The sequence below is a fragment of the Octopus sinensis genome, linkage group LG14 (assembly GCF_006345805.1).
Source record: "Octopus sinensis linkage group LG14, ASM634580v1, whole genome shotgun sequence".
Classification (NCBI taxonomy): domain Eukaryota; kingdom Metazoa; phylum Mollusca; class Cephalopoda; order Octopoda; family Octopodidae; genus Octopus; species Octopus sinensis.
In genome coordinates this window covers 5,920,427-5,936,451 of record NC_043010.1, presented here as the reverse complement: position 1 = coordinate 5,936,451, position 16,025 = coordinate 5,920,427, and the positions used below count along the sequence as shown (strand labels likewise).

At 38.6% G+C, this 16,025-nt stretch overlaps 1 protein-coding gene across 2 annotated transcripts; it reads left to right on the top strand.

Annotated features, from left to right (window-relative positions):
* The first annotated feature begins 14 nt into the window (after positions 1 to 14).
* On the top strand, positions 15 to 15,962 carry LOC115218963 (protocadherin beta-15-like). Of its 2 annotated transcripts, XM_036509216.1 has the most exons (5): positions 15 to 830; positions 7,749 to 7,807; positions 9,271 to 11,687; positions 12,019 to 12,169; positions 15,313 to 15,962. In XM_036509216.1, the coding sequence occupies exons 3-5, from the start codon at positions 9,291 to 9,293 to the stop codon at positions 15,657 to 15,659; spliced, it is 2,895 nt and encodes a 964-aa protein (XP_036365109.1). In that variant the 5' UTR covers positions 15 to 830; positions 7,749 to 7,807; positions 9,271 to 9,290; the 3' UTR covers positions 15,660 to 15,962. The 2 variants fall into 2 exon arrangements, with proteins under 2 accessions (XP_036365109.1, XP_029644856.1); XM_029788996.2 differs by lacking the exon at positions 7,749 to 7,807.
* Positions 15,963 to 16,025: the final 63 nt, after the last annotated feature.

Sequence of the window (16,025 nt, the reverse complement as noted above, 5' to 3'; positions counted from 1 at the left end):
AATATATATTTTCGGCTATTTAGGGAATTAAATTCGATATATCCTCAATGAATATTTTTATTTCTTCTACCTCTAATCTTTATACTAAATACCTTAAATATAAACTTTACGATTCCATATAAAACGAATATCTTTAATGAGAAGAGAAAAACTCTGAATATCGACCAAACTTTATGAATTTCTTATGAAAATGCCTTTTTAAGGCGCGTCGCTCTTACTTTTATATTTGTTTATTTAGAGCCACTGTTTCGTAAATGCTTTTTTCTTTTAAAAAGTCACTTTATAAACATTCATATTTTTAATTCATATTTTATTTCCATATTCTTATGGGAATACATTTTAGGCTTACCTTTTTAAGCGTGGCTTTAGAAATTGTTTATTACTCTTTAATACAAAACTTGCAGAAAAAATTTTTTTTGTTTTTATCCAACATCTCACAAATATTTAATATCAAAATTTTCCATGCGAGTCTATTTCTCAACCTCAGTTTTCTGAGCGCCAAATATTTCCTGTGATTTAATTTTGTACATTTTACTTACACACACATTCATACACTTATGTGCATATTAGTGTGTGGTGTTATGTGAACCAGTCTGTGAGTCAGCCCATCATTTACTGCAAGAACTGGAGGCTGTACTTCCGTTTCCTTGCATTGGAATAATAGACAGCTTGTCATTGGCTACAACACACTTACCATACAAACCAGCTTGATAGAACTGCATAACACATACCAAACTTTTGAGAACTCCATTTGTAACAATAACAACAACTTTGTTGCAAGAACTTTGAAACAGTTCTGTGACAACTGTATGAACATCTGACAACTATTGGTAAGTACTTATTTATATTATTTTTGTTTAGTATAATTTGACTATTTTATAATAAGGATCTTTTCAGTTGAAACAATATTATCAGTAACAGAGATAATGTCATAACTTCAATACTATTACACTGAAGTTAATGAAAAACTTAAATAAAATACTCAGTTATTTCATTATAAATTTCTATTGCTAATTATCAAAGTAATATTGTTTACAAAAGGTTAAGAAAACTGAGTCATCCAGCTGTAGAAACCTTGCCAAATCAGGTTAGAACCTGGTACAGCTCCCTAGCTTACCAGTTTTGGGTCAAACCGTCCAACCCATGCCAGCATGGAAAACGGACATTAAATGATGATGATGAGAGAGGTTTTGGTTTAAGTAACATATTGTAACAAACTAAAGTTTATTGTTTTAATTTAGTTTCACTTTTGCTTATCCTTAACCTTTTAAGCATTTAATATTTTCAGTCATCATCATCATCATCATCATCGTTTAACGTCCGTTCTCCATGCTAGCATGGGTTGGACGGTTCGACTGGGGATCTGGGAAGCCAGAAGGCTGCACCAGGCTCCAGTCTTATCTGGCAATGTTTCTACAGCTGGATGCCCTTCCTAACGCCAACCACTCCGTGAGTGTAGTGGGTGCTTTTTACGTGCCACCTGCACAGGTGCCAGGCGAGGCTGGCAGAAATGTTACTCCCTATCTAGAAATCAAAGGAAATGACTACTATTCCCTTCAAACTTTTGCTTTTGTGTTTACATTTCAGATGGATTCCATGCCGAGTTGCTGAAGCAGAAATATTATTATAGCAATTATTCTGTCAGTACCTGATTTGTTTGTCAGCTGCTCTTGATCACATTGCTTAGTGGCTGACAATATATGCATCTACTAGCACTATGACCCGGTAATGCTGGGTCATAGTGCTAGTGCATGCATATACAGCTGCGTGCGTGTGCACATACACGCGAGTACTGTCCAAATCTCCGACCAGTCACATACAGCTAGCTGGCATTCGATTGACGTATCAAGTTTCGGGCATTTTGATTGGGTTTTGGATAGAAAATTCACAAAAATGTCACTTCTATTGATTTTTTTAATGGCTTTGCAGGATGACTGGGGAAATGTAAAGATGTGCCACGACCACCCTTGGACAGTTTTGAATGACCATAGAAAGTGCGAGCCCTCTAACTGAAAAATTGTGGATTTGTATAAAGGACACACACACACACAGACATTTTGCCATTTATATATATATAGTTAACGGCTTTGTGGAGTGACTGGGGAAATGTAAATATGTGCACAGCCACCCTTGGACAGTTGTGAATGACCATAGAAAGTGCGAGCCCTCTAACTGAAAAATTGTGGATTTGTATAAAGGGCACACACACAGACATTTTGCTGTTTATATATATAGAGATGATCATCAGCAGAAGTAGTGGGGGAGCATCATAACCACATGCTAGGAGGGATTCTTTGAGGTTTGAATAAATGTAATAAAAGCAAAGTTTGAAGGAAATATTCGACATTTTTCATACTTTCTAAGGGTAAGCAAACAGGAAATAACATTTGCTACCCTAAGACAAAATCGTGTTACAGTGTAATTTTCATATTGTGTGAAATCAATCAGTCTTAGGGTTACAAACCAATCAAATTTTTCAGTCCAGTATTCCAGCTAGCACTAAAACAGATCAGAGACAGGACATAATGGTGTCAACGACATGACAGTAAGTGTACAATCTTCAGTTGATGAGTCAACAACTTGATTCACTCCACACCAATTTCATCACCACCAACGATATCAAGATGCCAATTCCACTCTTACTACCAGCGATTCAGCTCTAGCAAATATACTTGTGAATCTTGCCTAGTTATTTATTGTTATTACCGATCGTGGCCGATGCCAGACCCCCCCTGGCTCCTGGTTGACGTTAGGAAGGGCATCCGGCCGCAGAAACACTGCCAGATCAGACTGGAGCCTGGTGCAGCCCTGGCTTCCCAGACCCCGGTCGAACCGTCCAACCCGTGCTAGCGCGGAAAACGGACGCTACACGATGATGATGATGATGATGATGATGATTACAAAATAAAGGAAATCACAGCAGAATCTATAAATACAACACTGAAAGTCTGGGTTTCTGTTTACAGGTTAACCCTTTTGTTACCTGCATTTCATGACCATCATCAGTTTAACAACCACTTTTCCATACCTGCATGCGTCAGATGGAATTTTATTGAGGCTAATTTTCTATGGCTGGATGCAATTTGCTAATCCTCACCTGTTTCCAGACATGACTGACTAGACATGTTTTCATGGAAGACGAGAAATGGAAATCATTTGCATGATGATACTCATTTACGACTATCATCATCATCATCATCGTTCAACGTCCATTTTCCGCGCCAGCACGGGTTGGACGGTTTGACCAGGGTCTGGGAAGCCAGGGGCTGCTCCAGGCTCCAGTCCGACCTGGCAGAGCTTCCACGGCCGGATGCACTTCCTAATGCCAACCACTCCGCGAGTGTAGTGGGTGCTTTTTACATGCCACCTGCACAGGTGCCAGAGGGGGTCCGGCATCGGCCACGATCGGTTGGAGCTTTTAACATGCCAGCGGCACGGATACCAGTTGGGGCGGAGCTGGCATCGGCCACGTTCGGATGGTGCTCTTTATGTGCCACCGGCACAGGCATCACAACTACTATTTCCATTGATATTTATTTCAATGTTCATGTTCATGTACTTGACTCAACAGGTCTCCTCAAGCACAGCGGGACGTTCTGGGATCCAGGGTACTTTGAATGGGCAGGGGCTATGCGGAACTGCCCCTGCCCCTATCATGTAATGCAAAACACACACACAAGTATATGACAGGCTTCTTTCAGTTTCTGTCCACCAAATTCACTGACAAGGCTTTGGTTGGCCCAGGACTATAGTAGACACTTGCCTAAGGTGCCACACACTGAGACTGAACCAGAAACCACATGGTTGAGAAGCAAACTTTTTGCCATGCCTACTCTTTTGTTTTAATCGATTTTGAAAAACAATGAAAAAAATTCAGTGAAGTAATTGTCGTTATTAAGTTGGTGCCTGAAACGAATTAACATGAAATTTTGATGGAAAACTAAAAATTTTATATCACAGAACCAGAGTATGGCGTGGCAGTAGGGTTGCTTTAGCATAGTGACATCAAATGGGTTAAACATCATGCACATAACATTCCCTATGCGTTTCATTGTCTTTTTCAGTGTCTCATGAGCACAGTTTAACTGTTAACTAAAGTAAGCTTTCATGAAACTGGCCTTGTGGAAAGTCAGAACAAAACAATAAGTAGCATCATCATCATCATCATCATCATTTAGCGTCCGTTTTCCATGCTAGCATGGGTTGGACGGTTCAACTGGGGTCTGTGAAGCCAGAAGGCTGCATCAGGCCCAGTCTGATCTGGCAGTGTTTCTACGGCTGGATGCCCTTCCTAACGCCAACCACTCCGCGAGTGTAGTAGGTGCTTTTTACGTGCCACCCGCACAGGTGTCAGACGGAGCTGGCAAACAGCCACGAACGGATGGTGCTTTTACGTGCCACTGGCACCAGGCAAGGCTGGCAACGGACACGAACGGATGGTGCTTTTACGTGTCACCGGCACCAGGCGAGGCTGGCAACGGACATGAATGGATGGTGCTTTTACGTGCCACCGGCACGGAGGCCAGTCGGGGCAGCGCTGGCAATGGCCACGAACGGATGGTGCTTTTTACATGCCACTGACACGGGGGCCAGGCGAGGCTGGCAACGGCCACGAACGGATGGAGCTTTCTACATGCCACCGGCACGGGGGCCAGGCGAGACTGGCAACGGCCACGAACGGATGGTGCTTTTTACCATATTTTCCGGCTTACAAGTTTGATGTAGTATCTGGTGTAAACATTCACACATCGTCACTGTCTTTCCAAATCCTGCTGCATTTCACATGGAATTTTTGATCCACCAAAGAATTCTTGGTTGACCTACCTTTTTTGGCTCTAAATTTTCATCTCAAAATATTTGACTTGTATGCCAGAAAATATCATATATTTGACATAACAAAAAGAAAAAAAAAAAGCCCATTTTTATGCTCTCTAAATAGAATCTTTAAGTTTCGAAGACCAGCAGAGACGGCTTCCATTGTAGGGTGGCAAAGCTTACCCTTCAGTTGATTCAACACAACCATCTTTCCTTTGAAAGCTTTTAATAGAGTATATTCTATTCCGAGCATGCGGATTAGGTACCTAATGTCAGAACAACTTCTTTTCACTTGATTCATGGCAACTGGTTTTTCCCATTTACCTCTGACCAAACATCATCATCATCATCGTTTAGCGTCCGTTCTCCATGCTAGCATGGGTTGGACGGTTCGACCGGGGATCTGGAAAGCCAGAAGGCTGCACCAGGCTCCGGTCTTATCTGGCAATGTTTCTACAGCTGGATGCCCTTCCTAACGCCAACCACTCCGTGAGTGTAGTGGGTGCTTTTTACGTGCCACCTGCACTGGTGCCAGGCGAGGCTGGCATCGGCCACGGTCGGATTGATGCTTTTTACGTGCCACCTGCACATGGAAGCCATTCGAGGCGGCGCTGGCAACGGCCACGAAATCGGATAGTGCAATATCAAAAAAATAAGATACTGAGTTTGGTCTACATATGAGCAGCTGAGATATGGCAAGAGTTAGACTAGAATGAACTGAGAATGAGATAAGACGTGGAGAGGTTATTAGTAACAAATCACATCTAAGAGACAACCAACTGCATTCACTTGGATTAACTCTTGCAGAGAAGACAAAGAATAATTAAGATATACCCAACAAAGTGAGTTCATGGCTGTATCCTACAACCAGCTTCACACAACCAGCCCATTGGATCGTAGGACGGCCTGCAGTGCTTACCTTGGATCGTGGGGTGAACTGCTGTGCTTGAGGAGACCTACTGAGTCAAATACATCAACATCAAAGTAAAAATCAAATGGAATTGTAGTTGTGATACTCATGCCGGTGGCACGTAAAAAGCACCATCCGAACGTGACAGATGCCAGCGCCACCTTGGCTAGCTTCTGTGCCGGTGGCACATAAAAAGCACCGACCGGTCGTGGCCGTTGCCAGCCTCACCTGGCACGTAAAAAGCACCATCCGAACATGGCAGATGCCAGCGCTGCCTTGGCTAGCTTGTGCCGGTGGCACATAAAAAGCACCAACCAATTGCGACCGCTGCCAGCCTCCTCTGGCCCCTGTGCCGGTGGCACATAAAAAGCACCCACCACACTCACAGAGTGGTCGGCGTCAGGACAGGTATCCAGCTTTAGAAACACTGCCAGATCAGACTGGAGCCTGGTGCAGCCTCCTGGCTTCCCAGACCCCAGTTGAACCGCCCAACCCATGCTAGCATGGAAAGCGGACGTTAAACGACGATGATGATGAACTAAAAATATGACTTGGTTGTACTTTACAAAGTCAGTATAGTTTATATTTATAATATACATATCAGAGTAAGCACATAAATGTGAAACAAGGTGGAAAAAAGGAGTACTCAAACACCAGAGGTAGAGTAATATGCTTTATTCAAAAGCAGCAGAAACATAACAAAAGCTGCTACTCAAAGTTTCACGTTCCCGTTCGGACAGTTTTATTTTTTTTAAACAACGAACGGGAATATGAAACTGAGCAACAGCCTTAGTCACACTTCCGCTTCCCTCAAATAAAGTATATATATATATATATATATATTGGTGAATTGAAGAAATCACTGCTGTGATTTTTGCTACTAAGGTATCGGTTAAACTTTTGATTAATCTACTACAAGATTATTCATCTTTCTATTTCACATAATATATATATATATATATATTTTTTTTCTCTCCTTGTTTTTTCTGTGTCCCTTTCTGTAGAAGAGCGTAGGCTCGAAACGTAAAAGACTTTTTCTATTCCTGAGCGTTATACTAATACACCTATTTGTTTTGTACACCACCTGTCTTTGTCTTTTGTTTTTTTCGTGAACTCTCCCAATATATATACTCTTTTACTTGTTTCAGTCATTTGACTGCGGCCATGCTGGAGCACCGCCTTTAGTCGAGCAACTCGACCCCAGGACTTATTCTTTTGTAAGCCCAGTGCTTATTCTATCGGTCTCTTTTGCCGAACCGCTAAGTGACGGGGACGTAAACACACCAGCATCGGTTGTCAAGCAATGCTAGGGGGACAAACACAGACACACAAACACACACATACATATATATATATACATATATATACAGTTTCCGTCTACCAAATCCACTCACAGGGCTTTGGTCGGCCCGAGGCTATAGTAGAAGACACTTGCCCAAAGTGCCATGCAGTGGGACTGAACCCGGAACCATGTGGTTGGTAAACAAGCTACTTACCACACAGCCACTCCTGCGCCTATATATATATATACACACACATATATATATATATTATATACATATATATCATCATTTAACGTCCGCTTTCCATGCCAGCATGGGTTGGACGGTTCAACTGGGGTCTGAGGAGCCCGAAGGCTGCACCAGGCCAGTCAGATCTGGCAGTGTTTCCACAGCTGGATGCCCTTCCCAACGCCAACCCCTCCGAGAGTGTAGTGGGTGATTTTATGTGCCACCGACACAGTGCCAGATGAGGCCGGCAGACGGCCACGCTCGGATGGTGTTTTTATGTGCCACCGACACAGGTGCCAGATGAGGCTGGCAGACGGCCACGATCGGATGGTGTTTGTTACGTGCCCACAGCAAGGAGGCCAGTCGATGAGGTACTGGCTACGGCCACGTTCGGATGGTTTTCTTGTATACCACCGGCACTGGTACCACAAAGATACAAATTCCATTGATGTTCATCTATTTTGATTTGATTTGATTTTGATTTTGATTTTGATTTTCACTTGCCTCAACAGGTCTTCACAAGTGTCACAAGAAGGAAGGTATGCACAGGTGTGGACTGACTACGTCCCAGGTAGGGGTGTCACAATAAATTTACTGACTATGTATTTAGCATGACAATGAGATTACTGACAGTATTTTGGCTTGTGGTATAATATCCTTTAGACAAAACTACCAGATTATATATATATATTGTGATGTAAATCACCTCAAGAAATTTTACAAAAAATTTGGATTTTTATGAGATTTGATTGCCCAGTCAACACTTCCTCTCTGGTTTCTGTCCACTTGGATATCAGTATTAAACCAAAATCAGGTGAACTATGATTGCTCCAGCTGGTGCTATGTTATAAACTTACTGACATTGACTGATGAATTGTTTCTTTTGAGAATATCCTATCTTCTGTTTGGTGATCTATTGCTGAATTCTTTGGATGTGAAACCTTGTCAGTGATCATACTTCCTTCTCATAGCTCACTGCCATAACACATTATGAACCAAATGCATAGAAAAGTGCCAAAGGTTACACTATCAGTGAACTTTAAATGTCATTGAAAGTTGCTTTTTATTGTTCTGTCTTATGAAATAACCAATTGTAGTGTATAACTAAGTTTCAAGCCAGTTTCTGGGCATAGAAACTACAAGGTCCTCAGAATCGCTTTTTAACTCATTCCATAACAGCAGATTTAAGATCATCCCTTTCAATATGTCAAAATTACCAGCAGTGCAACCTCATCAAGGCCTACATGACTTCAAAATCTCTTGAGATATCTCTAGCTTTTATGAACATATATCTGTGATTACCAATCATCATCATCATTTAGCATCTGATTGCAATACTGGCATGGTTTGGACAGTTTGACAGAAGTGAATACATCAGAGGAGTGTGCAAGCTGTACTGCCAGCTTTGGCATTGTTTCTATGGCTGGATGCCCTTCCTAACACCAACCACTTTATAGAGTGCAATGGGTGCTTTTTATGTTGCACCATGTTAACTTGCAAGACAAAACTCCCTCAACTGAGAGCATGAGAGCTATTGAGATAGGTGACTTAATGTACCTCTCTCAATGCCACTCACCCACTCAGTGATGAGAGTTCAAATGATGTTATAGGACATCGCTTGACAACCAATGCTAGTGTGTTTATGTCCCCATAACTTAGCAGTTTGGCAAAATAGACCGATAGAACAAGTACTTGGCTTACAAAGAGTAAGTCCTGGGGTTGATTTGCACGACTAAAGGTGGTGCTCCAGCATGGCCTCATTCAAATGACTGAAACAAGTAAAAGAGTAGCTTGAATAAGAATAGGTTGGAGGAAGTTGAGTCTACAAACAGTTTAATATAATCATAGTAATTGTATTGAGGAGATAAGCAATACAAAGAGAATGTCCAAATCAAAATTGAATATACACCTGAGATAGAGAATTAAAAATTAGAAGAGGATTATGTAATGGTTGGAATCATAATACATTGACTAAATTATTGAAAATAGTTGGTATTACATAAAATTTTACCTACTTTTTTTTTTTTATTTCAGTTATTTGAATTAATGCTTAAATGACTGAAGCCATGTTGTCAGTGTTGTTGATAATTGTGATGTTGATGGCTAACAGCTGCCTTTGTGTGGACCATACCTACCACGTGAAAGAGAACAATGATATAAACAGTTATATTGGAGATATTGTCACTGATACACACTTACTGGATAATATACAGTCACAGGACAAACTGACATTTAACGTACTCCAGGGTGGCACTGATGGAGGTGTTCAATTGTTTAATGTTACACCTGGAGGACAACTGCACACAGCTGCCATATTGGATGCAGAAACTATGTGCCAATATAATGCGGAATGTTTCAGGATATTAGAAATAGCAGTTCAACATGGCCATTCTTTTATCAAGATATTGGAAATCAAAGTTATAATAGAAGATGTCAATGATAATTCTCCCATGTTTCCCAACAAAGACTTTAATATACAGTTTGATGAAAGTGCAACAAAAGGAAGAAAAGAAACACTTCCAAATGCCTTTGACAAAGATGTCAGTATTGAGAACTCAAAAATTTCTTATCAACTGAGGAATAACCATGAAAATATATTCCAGTTGTCAGTCTCGAGTATTTCTGATAGGCAAAGTAACATTGAATTAATATTGGGTGGGAGACTTGACCGAGAGAAAAAGCAAAGTTATGCTCTTCAACTAATTGCAGCAGATGGAGGATCACCATCAAAGGAAAGTGTATTGGACATAAAAATATTAGTGAGGGATAAAAATGATAATGCTCCTGTATTCTCTCAAAGTATATATAATGTAACAGTAAATGATACACACAGTAAAGAGAAGCCCATTATCAAATTAATAGCAACAGATTTAGATGAAGGGGATAATGGAAGAATTGTGTATAGTTTCAGCCAGGATATCTCAGAAAAAGACCGAAAAAAATTCATTTCAAATCAAACCTCTGGAGAAATATATATAACAAACGAATTTCAGTTTGGAAAAGTCTATAAATTGTTTATTGAAGCCAGAGATAATGGTAATCCTTCCAAGTTTTCTGTAGTGACTGTTGTTGTAAATAGTATCAGTCATCTTAACAATCCTCCCAAAATTGATGTCAAATTTGTCTTAAAGTCAACTGGAAACACAGCTGTCATCTCAGAAGGAACTCAAATTCACAGTTTTGTTGCTTTTGTCAAAGTTACTGACAATGACAATGGAGTAAATGGACAAGTGAAGTGTCATTTACAAAATAGATATCTTCAGCTTATTTCAATGTCTGAAAAGAAATACAAAGTTGTTGTCAAGAGTGAAATAGATAGAGAGAGTGAGAAGAGCTTTAATTTCACCATTAAATGTCAAGATAATGGTTTACCTCCATTGAAAGTCGAGAAACAGTTTTCAATGCTGGTCACTGACATAAATGATGTACAACCTCAGTTTAGTCAGGACATATTTAAGTTTCTCACCTATGAAAATGAACACAAAGACTTCCCTGTTGGATATGTCAATGCCACAGACCCAGATATTGGAGATGGAGGACAATTAACCTATTCTCTATTATCTAATGGAAAAGATATTCTACCATTTCAGATATCTGATGTGGGATTCATTTCCACAACTGAGTCCCTAGACAGAGAAGAAAAGAACCTGTATGAGTTTAAGGTTTTAGTAAAAGATAAAGGAACACCATCACTGGAGAAGAGAGCAAATGTTGTTGTTGAGGTTATGGATTTAAATGATAATGCTCCCTATTTCAGTTTCCCTAATGTTGACCCTTTCAGTCTTAATGTCCACTACCATCCCCACTCTGACCATGACATCACAGTTGTTAGGGCCTCTGACAGAGACAGTCAACACAATGCCTTCCTCACATATGAAATACTCAGAGGTAATGAGAAACACTTATTTCAAATGAACCATCACTCTGGTGTCTTATCTTTCTCTCGCTCACTTTACCAAAATGATGCTGGATTCTATGAACTGGAATTAGGTGTGAAAGACAGTGGCAGTCCAGTTCTGTCATCGACAACAACTTTGTCTTTGACTCTAACAGTTAGTAACACCACATCAAAGATATTTAAGACCCCTTCAAAGACAACAACAGAATCAAGTAATGGTCTCCAATTGAATGTGATGATTGTTATTGTTATAGCAGCTGTGATCGTATCAGTTGTCATAGTGATCTCTATATCGATCTGTATAGTTCATAGACTGAAGCAGACAGACAGCAACTATAACAACAGTGTTGATATGTACCACAAGGTTACACCTGCATTAAACGTCCAATCAAAATATATATTTGATCCCACTTGTGTTCTTCCTGGGATTCAGTACACATTGAAGGGAAATGTAAAGAAATCTCAACAACCAATGGTAGACAGAGAAGATATTCACTGCAGAACCATGCTAGGTAATAGATGGGATAACTCAACATTAAGACGTCATCAGCAGGTGAGATAATTTTCTTTTAATTTCAAAATATTTGTCCTTTCAACATTCCATAGTTAATAATAAAGCAGGCTGTAATTAACCAAGAACCTTTGAAGCTGTTTTGCAGAATATAAAAGAAAAATTATTTTTCTATTTGATAAATTCTTATCTTACAAATGTAGATTCTAAATTACTCTTTAATTTTCTTTTCTGACTTACATGAGGATTTCCAGAATATTTCAGTTTAAAAGTAAAATGAGAGATTATGAACGACAATATAACTTGAAATGTGGAAACAAAGATTCCATGATGAAATATTATGGCATACAATCTTTCTGTTTTATGTTTCTAGATGTTTGTTCCAAGAGAAGAAAGTATGTCTCCGGGTTACAGAGAACTAAGCAGTGCTGACGAAACCAGTGAAATGTCAATCTTGTCTTCTCACACAGATAGTAGTCATGGCTGGAGTGTCGGTAGTGCTGGACATTATGAAACCCTGCCAGGTAAGTTGGAATAATTGTGTTTTTCTCCAGATCATTAGAGTTTGCAAATGTTTATAATAATAGTCACTAGAATGGTTTAGTAGATAAGAATTTTAGTCAGCAATGTTAAAATACTGAGTTTGATCCTGGTGCTTAATATTTTCATCTAGTTTCTCTTACATTTGTAGTTTCAAGCTAAACTAACACTTGTAATATAATTTTGTTGATGGAAGCCTTTAAAAAAGAACAAAACTTTACTACAGTGAGTGAGAAGATCCTCTTGTTTTTTGCTGTTAAAATATCTCTTTCATTTGGAGAGTTACTACCAAAATTTGTGCATGTGAGTCAAAATATAAAAATATAAATTTACAAAAGAAAAACTTGTGTGTGTGTGTGTGCATGTTTGTATGGGTATATGTGTATAATATATCTGTGTGTTTGTGTATTTAAATTTTATATATATATATATATATATATATATATATATATATATATATATATATATATAGAGAGAGAGAGAGAGAGAGAGAGCTGAATGTTTCTAAACGTGACATATATTTATAATTTAATGCATAATTAGGATAAAGTCATTAATTAATGAAAGAAGCCCCTCATGTATATATATATATGCGTGTGTATGTTTTTGTGTCCATATTTATCTCCCCACCATCACTTGACAACCGATGTTGGTGTGTTTACATCCCTGTAACTTAGTGGTTTAGCAAAAGAGTCCGATAGAATAAGTATTAGGCTCACAAAGAATAAGTCCTGCGGTCGATTTGCTCAACTAAAGGCAGTGCCCCAGCATGGCCACAGTCAAATGACTGAAACGAATAAAAGATAAAGGTATATTAAAACTCTCAATTTTCTTCTTTAACATATACTGTATATATATACATATATATATATAATATATATGTACCAGTGACCGGACTGAACAAACAAAAGAAAAAGCTACTCAACAATCTTTCTCTCTTCTGGAGAGAGAACAAGTGCCGAAGATATAATTCCTTATAATGACTGACTAGAATCCTCTCAGTAAAGAATCATTCAATTGTCTGGTGATTATATACCAAGATCAAACTAATCAATTTCTGGAAAGAATTATATCTTCAATTCCTCTTGAAAAACATATTGCCTTCATTTCATGTATTGAGTTCTTTTTTTTTTTTTCATCTATGCTTAGTATAATATATATGTAAGGATCATAGATAGGCTGGCAGAGAAGGAAGACTTCACATATGGCTGATACCCAGGATCATTTAGTAGGAAGACATAACTGCCTTTAATTGCGAGAAGTAAGAGTGTATAATGCTTGTGTATGGAAGTGAATTGATTTGTGGAAATGAGAAGTGGAACTAGGATTTAGAAGATTCGAAATGATATGCAAAACATTAAGCAAGCAGACTCTACTGCATGTGCAATGTTAGTGTGTACTAGACTACCTGTGACCCGTTGGGTCACACGGAAAGTCTGAGATTCCCAGCAATGGAGTTTTGTTTCGTGTTTTCTACTTTATATTCCAGTTTATTTCGCATGCTTTCAACGAATGTGACATCAAAATCACGTGTAAACAGCTTCTTTCCCCAGAAAAGGAAAGATTCGGCTGCTATTTCTTGCACGCCTTGCTACCACATAACAGGTATTTCCGGTCCTTTATCGCAAATAGTTGTTACGGGCTGGCAGAGCATACTAGAAATAGCAGCGAAATCTTTGGAGCTGAGATACATTGAATGCACTCGAAAAATATTTTGTAATGGTATTCCCTTGGGGCAATCTTTCGCTTTTACTCTCAGAACTGTCATTTTTATTTATTTACATTTGCTTTAAAGTGAAAGAGAGGCAAATTTGAAAGATGTATGAACATGTATATGAAATAGATGTGTGTGTGTGTGTGTGTGTTTGTCTGTGTGCGCAATGAGAACACAGACATTCACTCACTCACTCTCTCATGCGCATGTACGTACGAAGAAGGTGTATGCATATGTATTGATGTATGTACGTACACATGACAACACATCCCTTTACTCTCTTTCTCTCTCTCTTTTTCACACACATATGTCCATTTCATATACACGTACATACATCTTTCACTTTCTCCTCTTGTTCACTTTGAAAAAAAGTAAATAAATAAAAAATTTTTACAGAAATTAATGAACTTTGGATGATAAGCAACAGATTGCCATTCACTTGAAAATAATTAAAAAAAACATCAAAATATTCTGTTTTTGAAATCACATTCAGTTAAGAATATTTCTGAATGAATAAGATATTGTGTACGTCAAACAGTCAAGGTTTTTTCTTTTTTTTCTTAGAGAGTATGAAGACTATGTGTGTGCATATGTCATAGGTAGTAGACGTGTGTTTGTGTTGACAAGCCATGACATTCATTATATGTATGTGTATTCTGCATGTGTGTTGATGTCACAGCAGAGATGTATTTTTCATCAAGAAATAACAAAAAAACTCTGTCTAATTAACAAATAGTCCCAAATATCACAAAAATTTGTACTGCACTCCTGCAGGTAAGTATGAAAAGAGATAGGCAAAAAACATTAAGATAAAATATACTGTTTCTGAGATATTTGGGGTACACACAAACATCTCTAGAGTTTTAGTATTATAAAGATGAAATATGAAGCACAAATGGGCTGAAAGAAAATCTGGTTGAGATATAGTGGACATATGAGAAGACCACAAAGATATATCATCATCATCATTTAACGTCTGTTTTCCATGATAGCATGGGTTGGACGGTTCAACTGGAGTCTGTGAAGCCAGAAGGCTGCATTAGGCCCAGTCTTATCTGGCAGTGTTTCTACGGCTGGATGCCCTTCCTTAACGCCAACCACTACGTAAGTGTAGATACTGAATAATAATGTTATTGACAGAAGTGACAATAGAACATAAATGCACATGCGCATACACACACACATACACGTGCATTCATGAACACAGACTGAACGGGCTTCTTTTAGTTTCCGTCTACTAAACCCACATGTAAAATTTTAGGTGACCTCTTAGGTGCAAAGTAGTGAGACTGAATTTGAAACCATGTGGTTGCAGAGGGAACTCCTTTCCTTTCATGGATAGGAAAATGTAATGTTCTCCATTCTGTTAACAGTTTGGGGCATCAGATAACCTATAAATTTATATATTTCTAGATCTGTGTCGTTACCAAATTGAACATACATGGAACAGGAGAAAACAGCTTCCACACACACTGGATAGATCGAGGGGAGATAACAACAATCAATACCCTGGATATACTTACCAACCAAACATTGATTCTAACACAGTCTGTCATCCTGACCAAATACCTTTGAATATAACTGGTACCACATCTAATATAACTGAATATCCATCTACAACGCCAATGACAAGTGTCTTTACTTCAAATAATAAACCACCTCTACCAGCTGTACCTAAAGTAACAACACTACCAAAGGTACCCTCAGTACTTCAGGTACCTGTTCTATCTACACCAAACAACACCATAGCATTACATTAACACTAAAATATTATTGTCATCAATAAGGCATTACTTAAACCTTTTTGAAACGGTTACTACCATTATTTTAAAGTATTGAATGATATTCCTGGGAATTTATCTTTGACAGAAAACAAGAGCCATATATTTTACAATTTGTAAACACAGGTGTGTGTGTATATATACACACACACACTCGTGTTTACCAATTCTGGAATGTGTGTGAGATATAATCCCGTTCAGTAATATTATTCCTAAATTCCATTCCTGATTGCTTTGTATAACAGTTTTTAACAGTTACCTCCCTTGATTATTGTTTACCTTTTTTAAAAATATTTTCTTAACGAAGAAAATTTGTCAACAATTTCTTCAAAATACAGATTTTGA